Source organism: Seriola lalandi, unplaced genomic scaffold (assembly GCF_002814215.2).
Source record: "Seriola lalandi dorsalis isolate HSWRI2012SDOR001 ecotype SW California unplaced genomic scaffold, Sedor1 jcf7180002054694, whole genome shotgun sequence".
Lineage (NCBI taxonomy): Eukaryota > Metazoa > Chordata > Actinopteri > Carangiformes > Carangidae > Seriola > Seriola lalandi.
In genome coordinates this window covers 1612120-1632185 of record NW_019525247.1, presented here as the reverse complement: position 1 = coordinate 1632185, position 20066 = coordinate 1612120, and the positions used below count along the sequence as shown (strand labels likewise).

The window sequence follows — 20066 nt, the reverse complement described above, 5'->3', positions numbered from 1 at the left end:
GTCTCTGCGGGTAGACACCATCACAACACACTCTGTGTAGAGTAAAATACCACTAAATACTCCCGCTGCCTCCCTGTAGATGCACCTACGCAGACCGGCCTCTGGTGCACCGCCGGGCTGTGCGGTGGATGTTCACTCTGTTTGCTCACGAATAGTCTCTGTGTCTGTATTCTCTCATCAAACACAGAAGCTGTGGTTTCATTGGTGAGGAGTTCTCCTGAGAAACGCTCTCTTCATGGGCTGTGATTCTGTTACGAGAGGTTTATGCCAACACACCATTCCAAGGAGTAGATATGTGCACATGATGCAGTTCAGGGCGACTGTAGTACCTGCTTTTTTTTGGCTGCACATGACACCGGATACACACAGACATTTGAGGATCTTTTTATTAAGTTATGATGGCAGTAATATACAGTATGTGGGGAAAGACTGGGCACGCTTGTGGTATTTAAATCAAAAAGGACAGACATGTATTTTACGAAAGGGAAATGTAGGATGCAGGAAAGTCTGGTTGAGGAAGAATAATTTGTCAAAATCTGTCAAATTCCAACTTAAGAAAAATAGTCACATATAGTTGTTAGCTTGGATCACTGCATGGATTTAAATGGAGGAAGACCTAAACTCTAATGTGGGTATTAAAATGTGTACGGGGTGAATGGGCGACCATGTTGAAATCAAACTTTTAATATTTAAATAAGGGATAACATCCAACACATTGTATGTTTCATGACCGGAGTGGGTGACATGCTGGCTGAGAAAGCCTGAGGTAGTCTCCCTCAAACCAGCACTTTAATTCTGCTGTATTCATTACCAACAGGTCATAGGTGTCTGGTTAAACTGTTCAGTTACCAAACGTTAATATATACTATACAACCAATCACAATATAAAGGGTTTCAGTTTGATTCAGTTCATGAAAGCACATTTTGAAAGAGAAATGGAGGATGACAGTAAAGTATTTGTACAGAGTAAATGGACGATCCTGTCACATCAATAACCTGTGATATTTTAAAGGAAAATAACAGACATCGGTCTATTGTGTCAGGTTGATTCATGCATTCATGAAAGGGAAATAGAGAATGACATAACGATAACCGGGAACATTATTCAATCTCAGATCTGTCATGTTGCTTCTTATGTGTGGAGCTGGACTTCTACTGTTTCTCCTCTCCCCTGAGCGACGGCAGTGTTCTGATACACACCATCACTTGGCATCAAAATAGCATCTCTCAAGCTGAAGCCTCGTTGTGACCTCTATGCCCGTGTGGATGAGGAGCCGCTGTGTCGCTTTAGCGTTTCCACCCCTCTTTGCTGTTATTATTGACTCAACCACAAGGCAGATTATCACATGGGATTATTTTCGTGTCATCTCCCTCTGGCTGTCAAACACACAAATATACACACACACACCTAAAAGTGATAAATAGATTCAATTCGGATAGTCCAGCAATCACCCGGGGGGCATACGTTTACATCACAGTGACACGGTTCCTGCTGTCCAACCACAGTTTTATCACCGTCGGTCAGCTCTGGGTGGGAAACAATTAACCCTGTGTAAATGGTGCTTAGTGGGTATCAGAGAGCTCGGCCTGGACAGTGTAGTGCATGTTGTTATGAAATGCTCAAACACTCTGTTCGCATAATACTGGATTTCCTGTCAAATACATCAGCATGGGGGTATTTATAGGTTATCATCCTAAACATGGTGCATCAGTTTGAATGCAGCAAACATCCATTATATGGTGCGGGATCATCTGCTGACCCAAGCGCAGACTTTAACGCCATCTGCAATAGAGGATTTTCACTTCAATGCTGCTCTATAGTGACGTATGGTGGTACAGTTATTCTGGAGGCTAGTTTAGAAGTGCAGAGCCTCAATAGAAATGTTTTATTTCACATTCCTCCTGTAGTTTAGTAAGAAGCTTCCCTGGTTTCCCGCCTGCTCCCCTTGTAAGTACCGTTAATAAAATTACTGCAATGTACATTTCCATCAGTAAAACAGACGCATGTCATCCTAACTATTCTGCTGAGTTTTCCTTTTACAGTTTTTGTTTTGATTGTGGTTAAACCAATCTTTATGAATTGTAACCAACATTTGCCAGACAGATACTGGACATTAAAAGCCTGTTAGCAGCTAAAAGAGCAGAAAATGTCAAAAATGTTCAAATTACCACTATTTCCAAGAATGTAATGAATGTTGTTAGAATCCTTAAACCAAAATTTAACCCAGAAAATTGCAATAAAAGTTTAATTGTATTGAGGTTATGTCCAACCATACACTAATGTAATATATGTACATATAAAATAAAAACATGTACAGTATGTAAAATATTTTACATAAATCCCAGTTCAAATTGGAACAGTTTTATATATATCGAAATCCAGCCCATACAAATGTGTATATTTATGTATGCTTATATTTTAACATATGTTATGTAAATATATATCCATCTCAAAGCCTGTCAGTATATGTTAATATTATATAGGTTATATAGCAGGGTCCAAAAGTGAGACCTGAGAACACTTTCCCAGAATGGGAAATATACTGTTTAAAATGAATAAGAAATGAACAAGAAAAATATCTATTAGCATATAGAATTTTTATAAGTATGTTCTTTTAGTAAACTTGCATATATATTAAAATAAATATTAATTATATTTTGTTAACATATATGCTTTCAACATGTTATATCATATATACAAATGCATAATATTTTCAAAACATGTACATGTACAAATCTTATTATGGGTATTTCATACATATTATAAACGTACATCTTCATATATCCAGAGAATGTATGTATGCAATAATAATATATCCTCTTATAGGTGATATACATGGCAACATCACTCTTGATATGGGGACATAGATGTGATACATTACATTTGTGTATGAGAACCCTACATTTTTATTCATTCTCGACCTGAAACCAACCTTCACATTTGGCTGCTTCACAGAAAACAGCAGAAGATAAACTTGTCTTGTAATAAAACCTTTGATAGAGCAATAACTGTCTGTTTATGTGGTTCCGGTGGATTTAAAGTAACCTCAGAAAGTCAGTAAGATGTAGGCCAACAGTGTCAGGGTGGTGGGGAGAGCTGTCTGGATGAGGAAACACTGTGGGGAGCGCACTTTAAAAGCACAGGAGTGTGGAAATATACTTACATGAATAAATAAAACTTGTCAGGTTAAATGCATAAACGGGCGTCTTACTTGTTACATGGAGGAATCAGGACAGCACTGGACGGAACATAACAGGGAAATTAGTAACATACTCTCTCATGCACACTCTCAGCATGTGCATGTACACTTTACCACTTTACCAGTCACTCAATAAGGCACATAAATTACTGTAGGGGTTGTGGTGCCATTAAGTACGAGAGATTTAATAGGTATCCACAGAATGAGTTAGGTACTTGAAATTACACGTGTCGTGTGCATGAATCCATCTTTCTCTCAATGTAAAATGGCGTCCTGTGGAAGAGGATTGATTCGGCACACACGTCTCCATATATCTCGATGAAACACTGTTGTTGTCTTATGTGTTGTACCGCCAGTCGACAGGATGTAGCGGATGTTGTAGAGGTTTCATTAGTCTCCAGGTACTTCAGAGTCACAGGAAACTGCAGAGAGGTGTGGGTGTTTTCTGAGGAATTGAAATGTTGAGGCGTATTATTTAGCCCTTGGCCACACCCTAATCTGTGATGTCATAGCAGGTGCATCAATTAACTGTCCACAAACTGTTGAAATAGCTTTATGGTTGATATGTTTGGCTAACTGTGTGTGAATGTGGAATGTAGCCTCTCAACTTTACCTCTGGGTAGAGCCTCCTCTAAATGAATTCACTAATGTAGGATATAGTACAATATACATTGACTTAAGTTTATTGTACTGTCACATTAGTAGACACTATCCTATATTTCCATAAACTACACACACTAACTAAACACACACAGCATTGCCCACTCACAGTCCTGCTGGGAATGTAATGACTCTGATGCCAGAGTCAGTGCAGTAGTCTGTGCACTGAAAGTCCACGTCTAACCCTGGAGCCAAGCCACACTTATTTAGTCCATAACAAAGTGGATCTTAGCTTACAGCTCTGATCACCTGATGCATCATAACTGTGCATTATAGAAACTTTTTTTAAGGAGGATGGAAAGTGAGAAGTGTGTGGGAAAAATGAAATGTACATGTATTACTGCTCTTTTCAACCATCACCGCTCATTTATTGGTCATGATTAATCATGTTGTTGCGACTGGTGTCGTCTCTGTATTTGGGTTGATTTTTATAAAAAAAAAATTTATTGATTGTATTATAATACACCAAGGTTTATAGATAAGCAATTTAAAAACTATAAGAAGAAACCACTGTTGTTAAATCTAGAGCCTGAAAAGGTCGAGGCTTTGCTTGATTTTATAATTGATGAGTCTGATAGATTTTAAGTTAAGTTAACTGCACACATTTACAATTGTTGTACAGTGAGTTGGGGAGACAAATACTATTCAAAAGACTGAATAACATATTTTTGGGTTGCCATATCAAAGATCTTCATCATGTAGGTCGTAATTGGAGCTGCGAATGCATCTACAGCCCCTTAACAACACTTGATCATTGAAACAGTGTGAAACACACTTGGTTAATTGTTGCCCATTTGTTGTTGGATTTTCAGTTGATATCTAACTCATTAATTCATCTATTGCTAACTTCAATTGGTCATTTTTAGTCATTTGCGCTCCAGGTAGCTAGTTGAATAACTTAGCTTCCCTGTTGAATTAGCCTGCTGGTTTGTTAACAAGCTAATACTATGGTTGTACCCGCTAACCTAGCTAACTTCTCCTCTGGCTGAAGACAAGCTAATTTACTGTGTTACGATGATTTCAAATTCAAATCAAAGTTTCCTGAAACACATTTAACTTTTAACTGTAAATGGCAGTGTTACAGAATTGACGTAACGATGCAGGTTTCCCTGTCATTAGCTTGGTTGTGTTGTCTGAATCCTCAGACACGTGTGTGTGCCGTGCAATTGTAAGTATATTATATGTGAGCTCATCGTGGCTCTTACCACCATAGTTTTCAAGAGATGTAAAGACTCCTGTAATCATTTTTAAGGTAAAAAAAGAAAAGAAAAATGAAGCCTAGCTTGGCGACATGAGATTCACTGAAAGTCCCCTGGTCTCCATTTGTGTGTTGTAGTCCAGGGGCCCGCTGGAAACAGCTGATACTCCATACCGCTGCAGACATCTAAAATGTTGTGTGGTAGAGGAGACAGCCACCTTTTTACACGAGGAATTAAACCCTAATTTCCCTCACATTGTAATCTATGTAATCTATTATTAGACTCTCCTTATGTGAGGTGGTTTACTCCCTCTCTGCTTTGTCTTCCCTTGCACTCGCCCGAGCGCTGCAGTGCAATCCTAACAAGTGCGCCCATCTCCCTTGCAGGTATAATACACCCAGAAAAGCTGCGAGTAGGCGACCTTTCACCTTCTTTGATTCTCCTGGATCGTTATCTCTCTCTCTCAAACATGCTTCCTGTCACAACTCCTCCTTCGATATGCCTTTCGTCTCCCTCTCCCCTCGTCCCCTCTCTCTCTCTCTCTCTCTCTCTCTCTCTCTCTCTCTCTGCTGTCAGCAGCTGCAGTTGAACAGGATGCTGCTCAACTGTGAAATGCGCATTCACCTTTCATATGCCCTGAAATCCACCAAAAGAAAATGTATCCCTCTCTGTCATTCAGCTTCCCCTAGGATTTAGTTGTGTTTCCATGGTGACAGCAGCTACAAAACATCCTGCAAAATACAAACAAATGAATTGCACATTAATTATTCACATTAATGTTAATAAAGCAGCATGTAACTTTTGAAGTAACACATTCTTCCAGCAACAAATCACACTGTTGTTCAGTTTGATCACTCAGAGGTTTTGTCCATAGTGGCTACCATTAGCTGATGTTGGCAAACTTAAGTCAGATATTGTGCTATGATGATGATGGATATTATTGAATCAGTTTGCTTACTTGTGCTTCTCTTATGCTGTGTCATTAGCTCAGAAAGTGAGTCCCACAAATGATGAGCCGACAAATTCCAGCACAGCACAGACTCCCACACAATCTCCACATAAACACAAAAAACACTGATATTGAGTGAAGCGTGTCAAACTGCAATGTGACCGACGTCGATGGAAAACTAGATTCAACATCAGCTGATAACAATATTATGGTTTTAAAATCCTATTTCAACAAAACATTGAATGAACTATAATTTTGCATAGCCAGACCTATGGACGCTGGAGAGTCAAATACAGTCTAGAATATTGTTTATAGTTAAACTATAACTAATAAAAGTGTAACTTTAGTTACAGTAACTTATCTATCAACATCTGTCTCTCATCTATAGTCCCATTCATTCCCATTCAAAACCCAACATGATCTGGTGGTTCCTTCTTCTTCTCCTGTGTAATCCTTAAATTGTCAGTATCCAAACATCATGCAGGGCTGAATTCCTTCACCATCAATCCACTGTTTTGGCCAATACCCCAGATGCTCACTCATGGCTTCTCATGGGGCGCAAGCACACACACAAGCACAAGCTACAGAATGTTGACTGCAGTTCACTGAATGGCAACCGGTGTCAGTAATCAAAAGGAGATGATACAAATATGCACATAATTCATAGCATATATATCTAGATATCCTCAGCGTGTCGTGGTTAGGGGGTGTGCTGTTACTGTACACTTAACAAATCAGTGTTTGTATCATTGTAGCAAACGGGAAAAAGAATCAAAGAACTGGACAAACACGTATTCTGTGTTCATGCAAACAATGAAGCAGTGAAGATTTCCGCAGTCTGCAGTCCACATATCTTTGTATTTGAAGAGTCAGTATGTATGACCGCAGAGAGATGTAACTTCTCACCAGAGGCAGTTGCCTTGACAACAGTACCAGCTGTTCAACTAAAAAACTTACCTCACAAACTTGTTTGGCTCTCACATTTCATACTTAATTACTCGATCGACTGACCCAGAGGAGCTGTTACAAAGCTCCTGCCAGAACTGCCCAAATTGAAATTAATTGAACGATTACATAATTAACCTCTTAATCTTCCTTCCCCGGGTCTTTCTGTTCTCTTTCTGTTTCTGACTCTGCCTCTGAAATATAACAGGAGATTGATGGTCTAATACTAATCCGCTGTAGGGCCGATGCAGTAATAATCCATTCACCATTGTCGTCATGGTTGTTTTTATGGTAATTTTTGTTTGACCTGAACCTTTTCAAAGTATTAGGTGTGAGAATCTGAGTAAATGGATCTCACCTGTGACATTATAGAGCTACTTTTAAGCTACGTACAGTTTGCGATGTAAATTGAAATATAAGAGCGATTCACAATAGTGTTTGTGCACAATATTTTACACTAAAGACATTTAAAAGCAGTAGTGACAGAAGTGGACAAATAATTGAGTGGAAATTGTTTAGCAGGTGTGGCATCACACTGTGGGACTGACTCTGTGTGTGTGACTCAGCAGAAGATCCTCTGATTGTCCAAGGGGGCACTCTGTACACACCTTGTTTCTCAGCTGTAATTACTGTAATTAATCATTTCCCAGAGCCTAGAGGCCTGGGTGGGACTTTGTTCACTGTATGTCTGAGCCTCTGGAAAGTGGAAACCATTTCACGACAACAAATATCTACACATTCTCAATAGCATCAAGGAAGCCAAGGAAACATTGTCCCACTTACTGTAGACCGTGGGTCGGGGGTCACTGCTTGGAACCTGTGACCCACAGTTGCAGTAAGCGCCATCATGGAAAAAATGACTAAGACTGTGGTTGATTTTTATCAAAAAGCCTTGTTCCAGACCTTTGAATCAACAGCCACGTCTCCAAATTCAAATACACCTGGTGTTGACGACTGACCACCTCTGCACATCTTCAGATCAGAGAGGTTTGTCGACTTTCATCACGTTTTATGCACAACCTAGTGCCGAACAATGAGCACCTTCAAGTAAAGACTGACAGTCTGCTGTTTGTGTGATTCATCGCAGAGAGATGAGTGCAACCACATTAAAGTCTCTGCTTTTAGTTGACACCATGGATGTATTAACAAAAACTGGATAGTGCTTTCCAAGATGGCACCCAATTCGTTGCTATGAAAGTGGCTCACTGTAGTCTGAAATGTAAACTTCAAATGCAGTTCATACATGAATGAAAAAAAGTAAGTGTGGGTGGAAGGATCCTTCGTGGCCGCAAGCAGCAGCAGTGTTCAACACATCACACAGTGGTACAACCTAGTTCATCTGCAGCAATACTGAGGCCTTAATGCTCCATGCAAAGCTCTTGGAATACAACTACAACTTTTCCTCCATTATTTTCTACTGTGAAAGAGCCATAACTTCCACTTCCTGTCAGTGTCAGACGTGAGGCTTGAAGGTCTGTTTGGTTCAGTTGAACTTTGGCTACAAATCCCGGTGGAATGCCACACTGCTGCGTCTCTCCACAGGCTTCCCCTGGACTAACACGATACTGGGTGTAGGAGTTTTGTCAGAAAGCATGCTTTTCTTTTTCCCCTGACTGTTACATTATTTGGCTGTCCTGATGGCAAAGCCACTCTGCTGTTTGTTTTTACATCTAATCTCAGGACACAGCTGGATGCTCATCTGATGCAATTTAGAGGGAAATGTTTGTGGCAGAGATGATAATCTCTGCCTCCACCCCCCCACCCCCCTTTCACCTCCCCTCCATCTATGTATGGATCTATCTTCTGATCTGCTGGATTATCAGAGCGAATGTTTGTACACCCTGTGTCTATGTTCAAAGTCTATGAATGTATTTCAGTCATTCTACTAAAGTAATATTTTCTGATTACTGTGTTTATCCTTAATTATTATCATTAGTAATAAAATGATAACTGTATGTGTATGGGAGTCACTGTTTGCTTGTCTCAGAACTAATGTCTGTAAATGAGACAGAGAGATTTTTCGTTGTTTCGCTGCAGAGAAGAAACATTTGATGACATCCTCACTGTGGCTCCATGATGCCCCCCACACTCAAAACCTTTACTTAAGCCACCCCCACCCCACCCACACACACACACACACACACACAAACACACACACACACATACACACACACCCCACTGATGGTACATGGATGTTGAGCATGCACCACTGTTTGATGCTGAACTGGGATTGGCAAAATCCTGGATTAGAGCATTTATAATCTTGCTGTGGCACTATGGGACACTGCAGCTCAGGAGAGTTACCAATCCTGTCGCCATGGCAACCAAGAGAGGGAGAATCCACTATAGAGAGTAACAGCAGGGTCTACCCTGGTTGATGGCACTGTGTTATGGCCGTGTTAGTCATAGATGTAAAGAGGGGGAGGAAGGTGCAGTGTTCCATCATGGTCTCATTGCTGCAGTTTTGGCTTTCTTCATCATCATCATCATCATCATCATCATCATCATCATCATCATCATCATCACCATCATCAACCTTTATTTATTTTCTTGGAGATACATTGAGAGCTGACCCTCATTGTCAATGATGCCGAGATGGCAAAAGCGGAAAGACAGAAAACAAAGCAAACAACCAGAATACAAAAAAATCTGTTCCTAATAAATACAATTAGGCTGCATTCAGAAATATCACACTCCAAAAGATTTAAAAAGCATATATCTAAGATGTCCCAATGTTTTCAGTTCAATTTTTTATTCAAAGTTTATTGTAGGTTATTCCACGAGTCTGGAGCACAAAAGCATAAACAACCTAAAAGCAGTCTTTCCAAGTTCAGAGTTGATCTGAGGAACATGCAGTGTGATCCGGTCCTGAGAGCGGCTTGGATGAGTGTTTACATTGAGTTCTATAAGTGAGAGTGAGAGTGCTTTATAAATGAATCTGGTATCATAGAGAGAGAGGACCGGCCGACCTTTTTCGATGGGTACTGTAGGTATGCCCAGTGATAAATCTAGGAGCAGAGTGATATCAGGGCTTAAGGGTGGTGACAGTGGCATGTCAGTATATGACAACACCATGTCCAGCGGGGAATGAAATACAGCTTCAAAAATTATTTTTCTACAGTACATTGGACAGATGAGTTCTACTTCTATACAAGCCAAGTTTCACCCACAGTTATTTAACAAGATTGTCTATGTGAACTTTAAAAGTAAATTTGTCATCTATCCAGACGCTGAAGTATTTATAATGCGGGACTCTTTCCATTTCTGTACCAAGTAATCTTAACTTTTGAAAACAGCACATATTTTGTTTTATCAGGATTTAGCAACACGTTTAAGTTCAGTGAAACGAAAATGAAACATGTTTATACTCATTTGTAAGTACACTTCAGGATGGTGGCCATCACTGTTAGTTATCTGAGTCTCCACGAGGTCTCGTCAGACATGTGGTGAAAAGGCTGTCGATGACGGTGTGTGTCAGACACTGTCGTCACACTGATGTGGTCCAGAGTTGGAAGTGCAGTGCTGTATAGCAGATGATTGTGTGGCTTAGTTATGCAAGGGGGAAAGATCACCCAAAGGAGCTTATCCTCAGAGAGAACTCCTCCTGAAAAAAAAAGCTATCTGCCTCCACATCTTTCCACATAAATTAAGATTTAGCTACTTTAGGTCTTAATGGACTACACTCACTTTTTGGGAATTTGGCCCTTGGGGTTTGGCATCAGAACAACCTCTGACTGTAGCACAGTAGTTCAGATATTTTATCACCTACTAGCCAGAGAGCAGAGAGTTTTGCTTTTATTTGTCCAGGTTTTGAGATATGTGTTATTAAGATTTATGCCTCACCCCAACACAGCGGAGGTGTTTGGAATGAGTGAATGACTAAGTATGGAGGACCTCAAGGGACATTCGAAGAGACAAGTTTCTGGTGTGTACTAAAATAAAAATTCTAGCTTCTAGTCTTGTCTGTGTTGATCTTACTTATTTAGTATAGAGTATAGCTCACTACCATTTGTTCTAAAGCCACATTCTTTTTTTTTGGATATGTCTGTATTATCTTGTGTGTATTATTTAGGTTCCATCTGGCCAGGGACAACAAATGAAAATAAGGCTGCAAGTTCATTTTTAAACAAAATCAAGATTGAAGCCTCCGGTTCACACCAGACAGTAGCTAGCTTGTGCTCAGAGTAAAACATCTTGTTTATCTTAGTAGCAGTTCTTCTGGTATATCTCATGAAATACTATCATAACCTTGTGAAAAGCTGAGACAAAATGTCAGTAACATGTCATAAATGTCAGTCAACCGAACCACCAGCTTGTAGTTACAGGAAGCTAACAAGCGGAGGCTGAACGCAATGCTAACCCTGGATAGCGAAAGCTAACGTTTTCTCTGATGTTCAGAGTTAAGAGCAGTATGTTGAGTAGGTCTGCTAATTTTGCTAGTTTTTTCTATTGCAAAGAGTTTCTTGTTCATATGATGTCTAAGAAAAATGTTTTTCATTCGCACCAGAAACTTGTCGCTTCGCTCATGTCTCTTTAAGCAGAGGATAAGTTAGAAAATATCTACTACAGATCTACCCTTCAGGTTGATATGCTGAGCATGTTAGCAAACATTAGCCTCGTTAGCATCTGTTTGGAGTGTAATGTGAGTCCAGAATTTCACACCTTTTAGCTCTGGTTTGGTCTCCACCATCTTCTGAGAGGAAATGTCTGGCTCTTTAGCTGCTGAATTTACAGTGTTCACCAGCTGGTTGCTAAATGTGTCTGCGAGCTCTTCCACTGAAAACTGGAAACAAGGCTGAAAGACTGAGCTAAAACAGTAACGCCGCGGGCGCTAAAACCGAGCAAGGAGCTAAAAGAAGCTAAAACAAACTGCAGAGCTGAGGGCTGGTGTGGGTTTGTCACTTTTCTCATTACACATTGACATTTGACCCCTAGTTTACATGTAATGATTTATTAGTGCAGCTAATTACAACAACTATATGGAATTTTACAGCAAAGAATGAGGACGGAGCGAGGCAGTGAACAAAAAGAAAGCAGAGACAACACAAGTGGTGGAGTGAGAGGCAATGATTTGAATTTCATGTCAGGATTATAAAGAACTCAAGAGAGCGGTGTGGCGCCAGGAGGTGTGATATTACTGTTACTACCTGGAGACTGTGTATGTTAAATCTTACACATGTTCATCTCCACCTGCGTCATTCCTCTAGATATTCCTCCGTCATCCTCTCATCCCTCCACGCACCAGCTTCTTCTCCGTGTGTTGTTGAGAAGCCATGCGAAGCTCGTGAGGCTTGTTGTGGTCACACCAGTTCAATTAAACACACCTGGGGTAGAGGCTCGTTGTGATTAATTTGCCCAACTGGATCCGGTCCAGACACCAGCACCGCTACCTGGCGTATGTACGTGTGATTACTCACTGTTTGTCCTTCAGGGTCTCAAGGAGCCTCTTATAGACAGCTGACATCAATAAAAGACAACCTACACCTAACTCCATTTAATTCTTTCTGCATGCCTGTATCCCTACACCTTTGTTCATGAAAAATACTTGTGTCAAGTTATGAGAATTATTATTATTTGGGCACCTACTGTACATTAACAGTAGGTTGATCTCTGATCTCATCTCTAAGAATTGTCCTATTTTTTCTGACCCGCCCTCTGTGTCCTCTTCCTCTTTCTGGTCTGCCTCTTTCTCCTCTCGCTCCTTCTCCTCTTTCTCAAACGCCTCTTCCTCTAATTCTTTCTCCAAAATTGTCCTCCATTGCTTTTGCGCACCAAAGAGCAAACCTGACTCCTATTTATGGTGATCAAGCCGTGATTTCTGTGTGATCTGATTGTTTGAATGTGTCTTCACATGCGCATCCTGAGTGCAGGTGACTGAGCGTGGTGTTTCAGCGGCAGTGTTTAGCAATTAACACACAAAGGATTTCAGTTTTGAATTGTGCGTCTAATGTAGAGAAGTGTGTTTGGTGTTATGGTGTGAGGTATAGTTGTGCAAATCTGGGCTGACATTTTGCTCCTTGTGTGTCACGTTTCAAAATCTGTATATTATTTTTAATTGTAGTGTGTAAGCAATCGAAAAAAAAAACTGTAATTGCATGACTGAGCACAAAATGCAGCAATTTCCTATAGTTTTAAGTCTGTTTTTTGTACCTTGAGCTGAATGAAGGAATAGTCTACAGGAGTAATACTATTGAGGCAATATATTTCAACTTCTCAAATAAATCTTTTCATGAATGTAAGGAAGGAAAAATAAAGCCTTTCTGCTAGATATTAAATAAAATCTGAAAAGAATAAGTAAACCCAGCCAAAAAATAAAATGGTCAGTCTCATGGATGAAAATCCTGTGTTTGATTCTTTCATCCACCTTGAGCTGCTTGATGTTGACTTTTTATACATCACCTGACCTATCAAAGCCTTCACCGAGTAAAATATTATTTATCATATATTATTATTAATTTCCAGCCAAAGGAAGGACATGACAGTAATGTTACTTAACTTGTTAACCAACAATATGTGTATCTTGTGTTTAGAGTGTATGTGTGGCATGTGGCAGAAATGAGTATTACAACAACAAACTGAAAAATTCTGAAAAAAGTTTTTCACCTGGCAAAAAGTTTTTTTTAATCCTGTTTTTGCAGATGAAAAAAAAAAAAGTATACTTTAGAAAGATTATCCTGGCTGAACCATTTCTATCTTGCCTCTCAGGGCTTCTGTAATTTTCTTAGTAGAAATGAAGAAATGTCTCCATTTTCTTTATTTTTTGAAAAATATTTTAAAGTTGATCTCCAGTAGATTAGTATGACACTGGCATTACGTTGCTGACTTTGCAAGTGACATATTTTACAAAAAAAAGGTTAAAATTAATCAGATAGCAAAATAGTCGAGCTCCAAAATGTTGGATCCTACACTTCCTACAATGCAACTTGATAGCTATATATATTTATATATATATATATATATATATATGTATGTGCTCTTCAATGCATGATGACTGTAGGGTTGGTGAGGTCAGCTGGAATCCCAGACAGTGTATGAGGCGAGCAGCTGTGTGGTTGAGGCTGTGCTGCTGTTCCTCCCCAGGGACTCTCCAGAAATCATCTCTGATTGGACACACAGGCTTTGCAGAGGCTGGAATTACATGAGACTAAACTTGAAACAACCCTAACTCTCACTCCCATTTCCACACAGCATTCACCTGCAATTTTTATCTGGATCTTTTTGTTTTATCTTGCTGCAGGTGTAAATCCCACAGAACACATTGCAATGGTATGTGATGGGCAGACAACATCTGGAGGTGTTTAGGCTTGGATTGTGTTCAGATCGCAGACAGCCGCAAATGACATGTACATTCTGCTCCTCCTGCCTGTCAGACAGTTACGAAGCAAGTAGTCGACACAAGTAGAGCCACACACAAGTAGGATCACATCTGAAAGGCAATCGTCATGTGCTAGGAAGCTTCTGGCTCTGATCACCTTCTGACAGTATGACTAACGGTAGCCTATAGTTACAACGCTACAGAAAAGTAGAGTGTGGATGCCTCACCGTTCTGTCAGTAGCACATTGCAGCAAGTGTCCCTTTACCCAGGATGTGCTGCGTGCTTTCAGTTCCCTAATTTATGCTAACTACCTAAATTATGGTAATTTATGATCACATAATGAGATGTGATCATAACATGGGCAGAATCAGGATAACAAGAATTCACATGGGGTCTCAATAATCTTTGTACCAGCTCTGCGGCCTATTCAAGGAGCAAATCAACCTGTCAGTCCTGCGTTAGGGAAAACAGAGACATGGGCCACGTCTCCGTCCTCTCACTGTCCAGTTCAAAACATCAGATCTGTCAGTGTTACAGAGGTTTCACACACAACAAGCTATTTTCTGCAAGAAGCAGAAGAAAAGTCTGTGCACAAACCCTCTCTAAATCTGTGTTTCCATAGCAACCCAGCCTCCAACTTCTATAATTCATGTTTTCTTTTTTTTCCATAGCAGTTATGTTATAGTGAAGCCTGATTGTTATGGGTAGACAGATCTAGCATTAAAGTACTTGATGGTGACAAATATAAAATTCCTTGCTTGGATTTAGCCGTTAGCTTTAGCATGTGGGACGTGTTCCCACCCTGCTAGCATTTAGCTGCTACAGTACAACCCCCTCAACTTTCAAATGAAAATGTCTCTCCTGCCTTTCCCCTCTTTAGTAAATCCTTTCATACACCTCCTGTACACGCTCTTGTCATCACATTTACCCCCACAACATAAAGCAGTAGTACATGGCTTTGCCTAACAACCCCCACCCTCCCGCAGCCAACAAGCCATATGGTCGAGCACAGATTAAAAGCATTTGTTGTCAACGCCCGCCCCGCCCAGTGGATTACCCAGTGGGACTGAATTGGGGGAAGGGGGGGGGGGGTCTCCATGGCTACAGAGATTCCTGTTTAAACTTGATGAGTTGAGGAGAATTATGTGGTCTACCTGTACAGGGCCAGCTTTGACCTTTGTCAAACCACACACATACAACCACACCCATGACTTCATCAGTTGGCCTCCCTAATTGGATGAGTGTGTTGGCAGATGACTGCTCTTCAGTGAGGAGATTGGACAAGACATTAAACAAATTACATCCAGGAGAAGGTTAAGGAAACTAAAAAAGGCCTGGGAGGTGACAGCGCAGTGGAGGGCCACATCTAATTGTGTGTTTTGGCTGGTGATGGAGCTAAACCCAACTGAAATGATATGCATATGTGATCACTTGCTTAACTGTGATTGTAACTGTGATTATTACAACTTGAAAAGAGACAAAACACGTTCTTCTCCTTACAAATGCAGAGCAATAAAATTCAAACCTGCTCAGTTTATGAGTTTTGTTGGTATGATCTCTCTGGGTCTGGTATGACCAGCAGCTAATAGTGGCTAATGTTAGCTGACTTTAGATAGATATTGCTGAGTAACTGACATTACCAAATCAAATGAGGTTTTTGGGGCATTTTATGCATTTATTGGACACGTCATAGTCAAGAGGGGTAAGAGTAAGTATATGCAACTTTCCACAAACCAAATATGGGGCTCGGGGTCACTGGTTTCTGGTCAGTAAATGTTTCATAAGTGTCTTGCTCTGAGACAAATTGTGAGATAGAATCCACTTGTGTTTCTCTTCTTGCTTTTTACAAGAGGAGTCATTTACTGACAACCTCATGTTGCATTTGTTACCTCTTATTTACACTTCAATATAATTCACATGTCTCAGATAGGCCTGCTGTATGTAGAATGATAGGTGCAACTCAGTGACCTGTGTGTGTGTGTGCATGTGTGTGTGTGTGTGTGCGTGTGTGTGTGTGCATACTTGCATGTATATGATGCTGCCATGAAACAAGACCCCCTGCCACTCCACCAGAGTGATATTTTCATTAGAGAAGCAGGTCATTCTTCTCACCTTACACATGCAGCAGAAAACTTCACCTACTATCTTAGGTGCTGCTAAAGGTCACACACAGCTTCACCTGACTGTATTATAAAATGACTTTTGACTGGTTGCTCTGGGGACTCATGCTCTAATCAGACTGACCAGTTTAAATCTCCTTAGGATGCACAGTATGTCTTTCTGTTTGACCATTATCCCATTTTATTTAATTTTGTGAAGTTACACAAAACCATGTTACCTCACCAGGAATCCTTTTCAATCAGCTGATATGATTCCTTTAAAATTCAAACTATAGCATTCCTAATAATAAGCCCTTTTATTAAGGGAGTCTCCAACTACTTTTAAGGCTTTGTTTTCATATCTCCACGCCTGCGACCGTCATAACCGAAGGAATATTGTTTTCAGGTTGTCCCTCCATCTGTCCCATTCTTGTGGAAATGATATCTCAGTAACACCAAAGTTGGTAAAAGTTCAAGGTCACAGTGACTTAACAAAACATGATATCTCCTAAAGAGAATCCCTTCAAATTTGGCACAAACATTCACTAGGACTCAAAGATGAACTGATTAGATCTTGGTGGTCAAAGGTCAAAGGTCAAAGTCACAGTGATCTCACGAAACACTTTTTAGCCATAAGAATCAAGACTTCACTGCAATTATGACAGAATTTCACACAAATGGTTCATATTTTCTATGACTCTGGATAAACAGGGATGTAACCTGAAACTAGTCTGAGTGGAGGAGGCAGAGGACCACGAAGAGGTGATTCTAGTTTTAACTGAAGAGGTGTTTTCAAATCAACAACGGTTTGAGCTCTGTTTCTGATTGTACATTACTCTCGGTTGAAATGTTCAGATTGTTTTCACTTCCTCTCATTAACTGGGATTTTGTCATATATGGAAACTGTGACGATCCTGTGCTTGCTAACTTGGTTTATACTAATTCATTCATAGAAAACTCCAAAGCTGCTTTCTCATGTGGTTTCTATGATGCTCTCAACAATAAGGAGTCTTTCTCCCTACGCTAACATATTCAGTGAATGAGAATTGCTTGGGTGATATTTTCAACAGTAAGAGTATTGTCTGAGTCATGACCTAGAAGACTGCAAAGTGAATGGGGACATTTACTTCCCTGATGTCAACACACAAGGACACACACATGCAGACGGAGTAAATACAAACACACAGACTGACACTGACATGTAGAAGCATTTGCGACCTGACATCTGAAGCTTCTATTAAACAGCACACCATTAATTCTGAGAGCCAATCAATTGCGATGAAAAGGTCTGTGTGACTTTAATTTTCATCCAGTCCAGCAGAATCAATACGGCCCTGCTCTGGCCCACAGTCTGACACAGATCTGCATTAGCAAAACACGATGCCTACTTCAATTAAACAGTCCGTGACATGAGGTCGGGTGATCACAGTCCCAAAGGAACCAGCAGGGGTCAACTCATGTAACCACCAGTACTTGTAATGATATTTGTAGATTTAATTAGTCTACAGCATCTGTTGTATCCAAGACGTTAATGGCACATAGTGACAAGTGTCCTGGACACAGTTCCCCTTGACGACAGAACACCGCTAGAACCTTAAAGGAGCCACGCCACACATGTACATGGCATCAGCAGGGGAACACACATCAACACTATCATTTACTAGTGTTTTTTACGTGTATATGTACTGGGGTTACACTGGTTTCTTGTAACTTATTGATACGTAGTTTAGTGCCACTGAGAGATAAACCCAGAATGAGCTGGGCATGGTTCAAATTCAAATACTTGAAACATGTTGATTTGCATTGGAAATCATTTAAAATCTGATTTGAGTTTCCTGATTTGTTTTAAAACAGAAAATGTATTGATAAGAAGAAGCTGAACAGGAGCCACTGGCCTCTGAAGGGTTTTTATTGTGTCTCTGGTTTCAGTTTCATGTTTAGGAATCTTTTTGGAAAACACATGTCTCATATGAGCACAAAATATTAGTTAGTGTCTGTGATGCCCCCTCCCCCTTTTTTTGTTTTGGCCTGCTGGCCGACCACCCTCTCTATCCTCTCTCTCTACATGCATAGCTCGGCTGGTGGGTGTAAAAATAGACGTGGTGGGGAGGGGGGAGATGTTAGTCAATGATCAGGGAGTTGGGATTAGGAATGAGGAAGAGCTAGCACTGTGCTGGGAGTAGAAACAGGACCAAGTCCAGTCAAGTGGTGCAACTGTGACAGGAGGTCTGATTAGGCCAGAGAGAAGTGAGGTTTGGTCAGGACTGAGGGTGTCGCCCCCCCCCTGGATGGTAGCCTGTAAGGTTTTTAGGGGGAGGGTAGGGGAAGCAGGGAATGGATTATCAGAGTCATTAAATGCTCATTTAGATTCCTTTACGTTGTGATGGGAAAGCCTTGAATACTTTGCATCATGGGCAACGCGGTGTGTAAGGTGTGTGGCTCAGACAAGGGCCTGAGGACAGCCGGGAGCCTCTCTAACCTGGACCACAACCCTTCACTGGATTATTACTGTGTGGAGCATTTTCCTGTGCAGCCTCCACTGATGTTGGTAAGAGCTGAGACTGGCCTGTGCAGCAGAGACAGATCAGGTTCAGGTAACTGGGACACTCCTGAGCTGCTCTGTGTGGGGTATTTTAGGAGATTTGAACAGATAAGAAGGTTCTGAGTAACTTTTTTGGAGTGTCGGGTCTCACTTTTAAATCTTGAGTTATTTTTATTTCGGTTACAGTCTTGATGAAAAGGACTCTCTGTAGCTGTTACTGATAAGCTGGCGTGCACTAGCAGGTTTTCACATTAGCCACCTTTGCATTGAAAGAAAACCGTGAACACTACACTGGACTCACTGTTAGAACTGCCGAATTTGTACCTTGCAATATCTGTTAACAGGTACAGACAAATGACCCAGGTGTTTGAACTTTTGTGTGTGTGTTTGTGTGTGTGTGTGTATGTGTGATGGGTGGGGGTGGAGGTGTTGCTCCCTCTCCTCTCCCTTTAAAGGCCAGTGTGACATTTTTGTTCCTAAAGTATCCCTGCTCAGCAGCATGTGGACTCTTGTGGCTAATTTGAAGAGCAATGTAATGACTTTAGCACCAGCCACTGCTGTGCAGCTACTGGGAATTCATATCGCTCCTTCAGTCTGGAGCTGAGTCCTCATGTCTCGTCTTTCCTGGAGCAGAGTATAAAAATATATGTCAGTGGGACGATGATATTTTGTTTGTGTCTGAATGAGGTTTCTTGACTTTAGTGACATTTTTGTGACAGTTGTTGCTCTGTCCTGATCCTGGAACTTGTTTCTTCACATCATTGAATTACAAAGTGGAGCATCTCAAACTGTTTGTAACTGTAACCGAGCCTCAATATATTTGGTATATATGTTATATCGGGTATCACCGAACATAAAGATGTCTGGTCCATAACTAAACAGAGCTTTTCCAGTATTCGCAGCTTCTTGTGGAGCTGCTGAGTAGCACTGAGTTATGCACTGACCCTCCACATCAAATCCGGTTCCATGTTTCCAACATGTAGAGGAGTGGATCAAGTACCAGGCTGAACAACATACCTTTTTATTATTTTAAGCATTAACTGAAGTGGTTACTACCATAATAATAATAATAATAATAATAATAATAATAATAATGGTGTAATAATAATAATAATAATAATAATAACAATAATAATAATAATAATAATAATAATGG

General features: G+C 40.5%; 1 protein-coding gene across 9 annotated transcripts in view; it reads left to right on the top strand.

The window, feature by feature from the left end:
* ank2b (ankyrin 2b, neuronal) overlaps nt 1-20066 on the top strand; it is a 193464-nt gene that overhangs the window by 89798 nt on the left and 83600 nt on the right. For 4 of the 9 annotated variants that reach the window (XM_087178659.1, XM_087178655.1, XM_087178658.1 and 1 more), the window contains exon 1: nt 18718-18916. The exons of 2 other annotated variants lie outside the window; for them this stretch is intronic. In XM_087178659.1, the coding sequence (XP_087034785.1) occupies nt 18779-18916 (138 nt within the window). In that variant the 5' untranslated portion in view covers nt 18718-18778. Of the gene's footprint in view, nt 1-18717; nt 18917-20066 lie in introns of those variants that run through there. 3 more of the 9 variants (XM_087178660.1, XM_087178661.1, XM_087178662.1) reach the window with 3 other exon arrangements.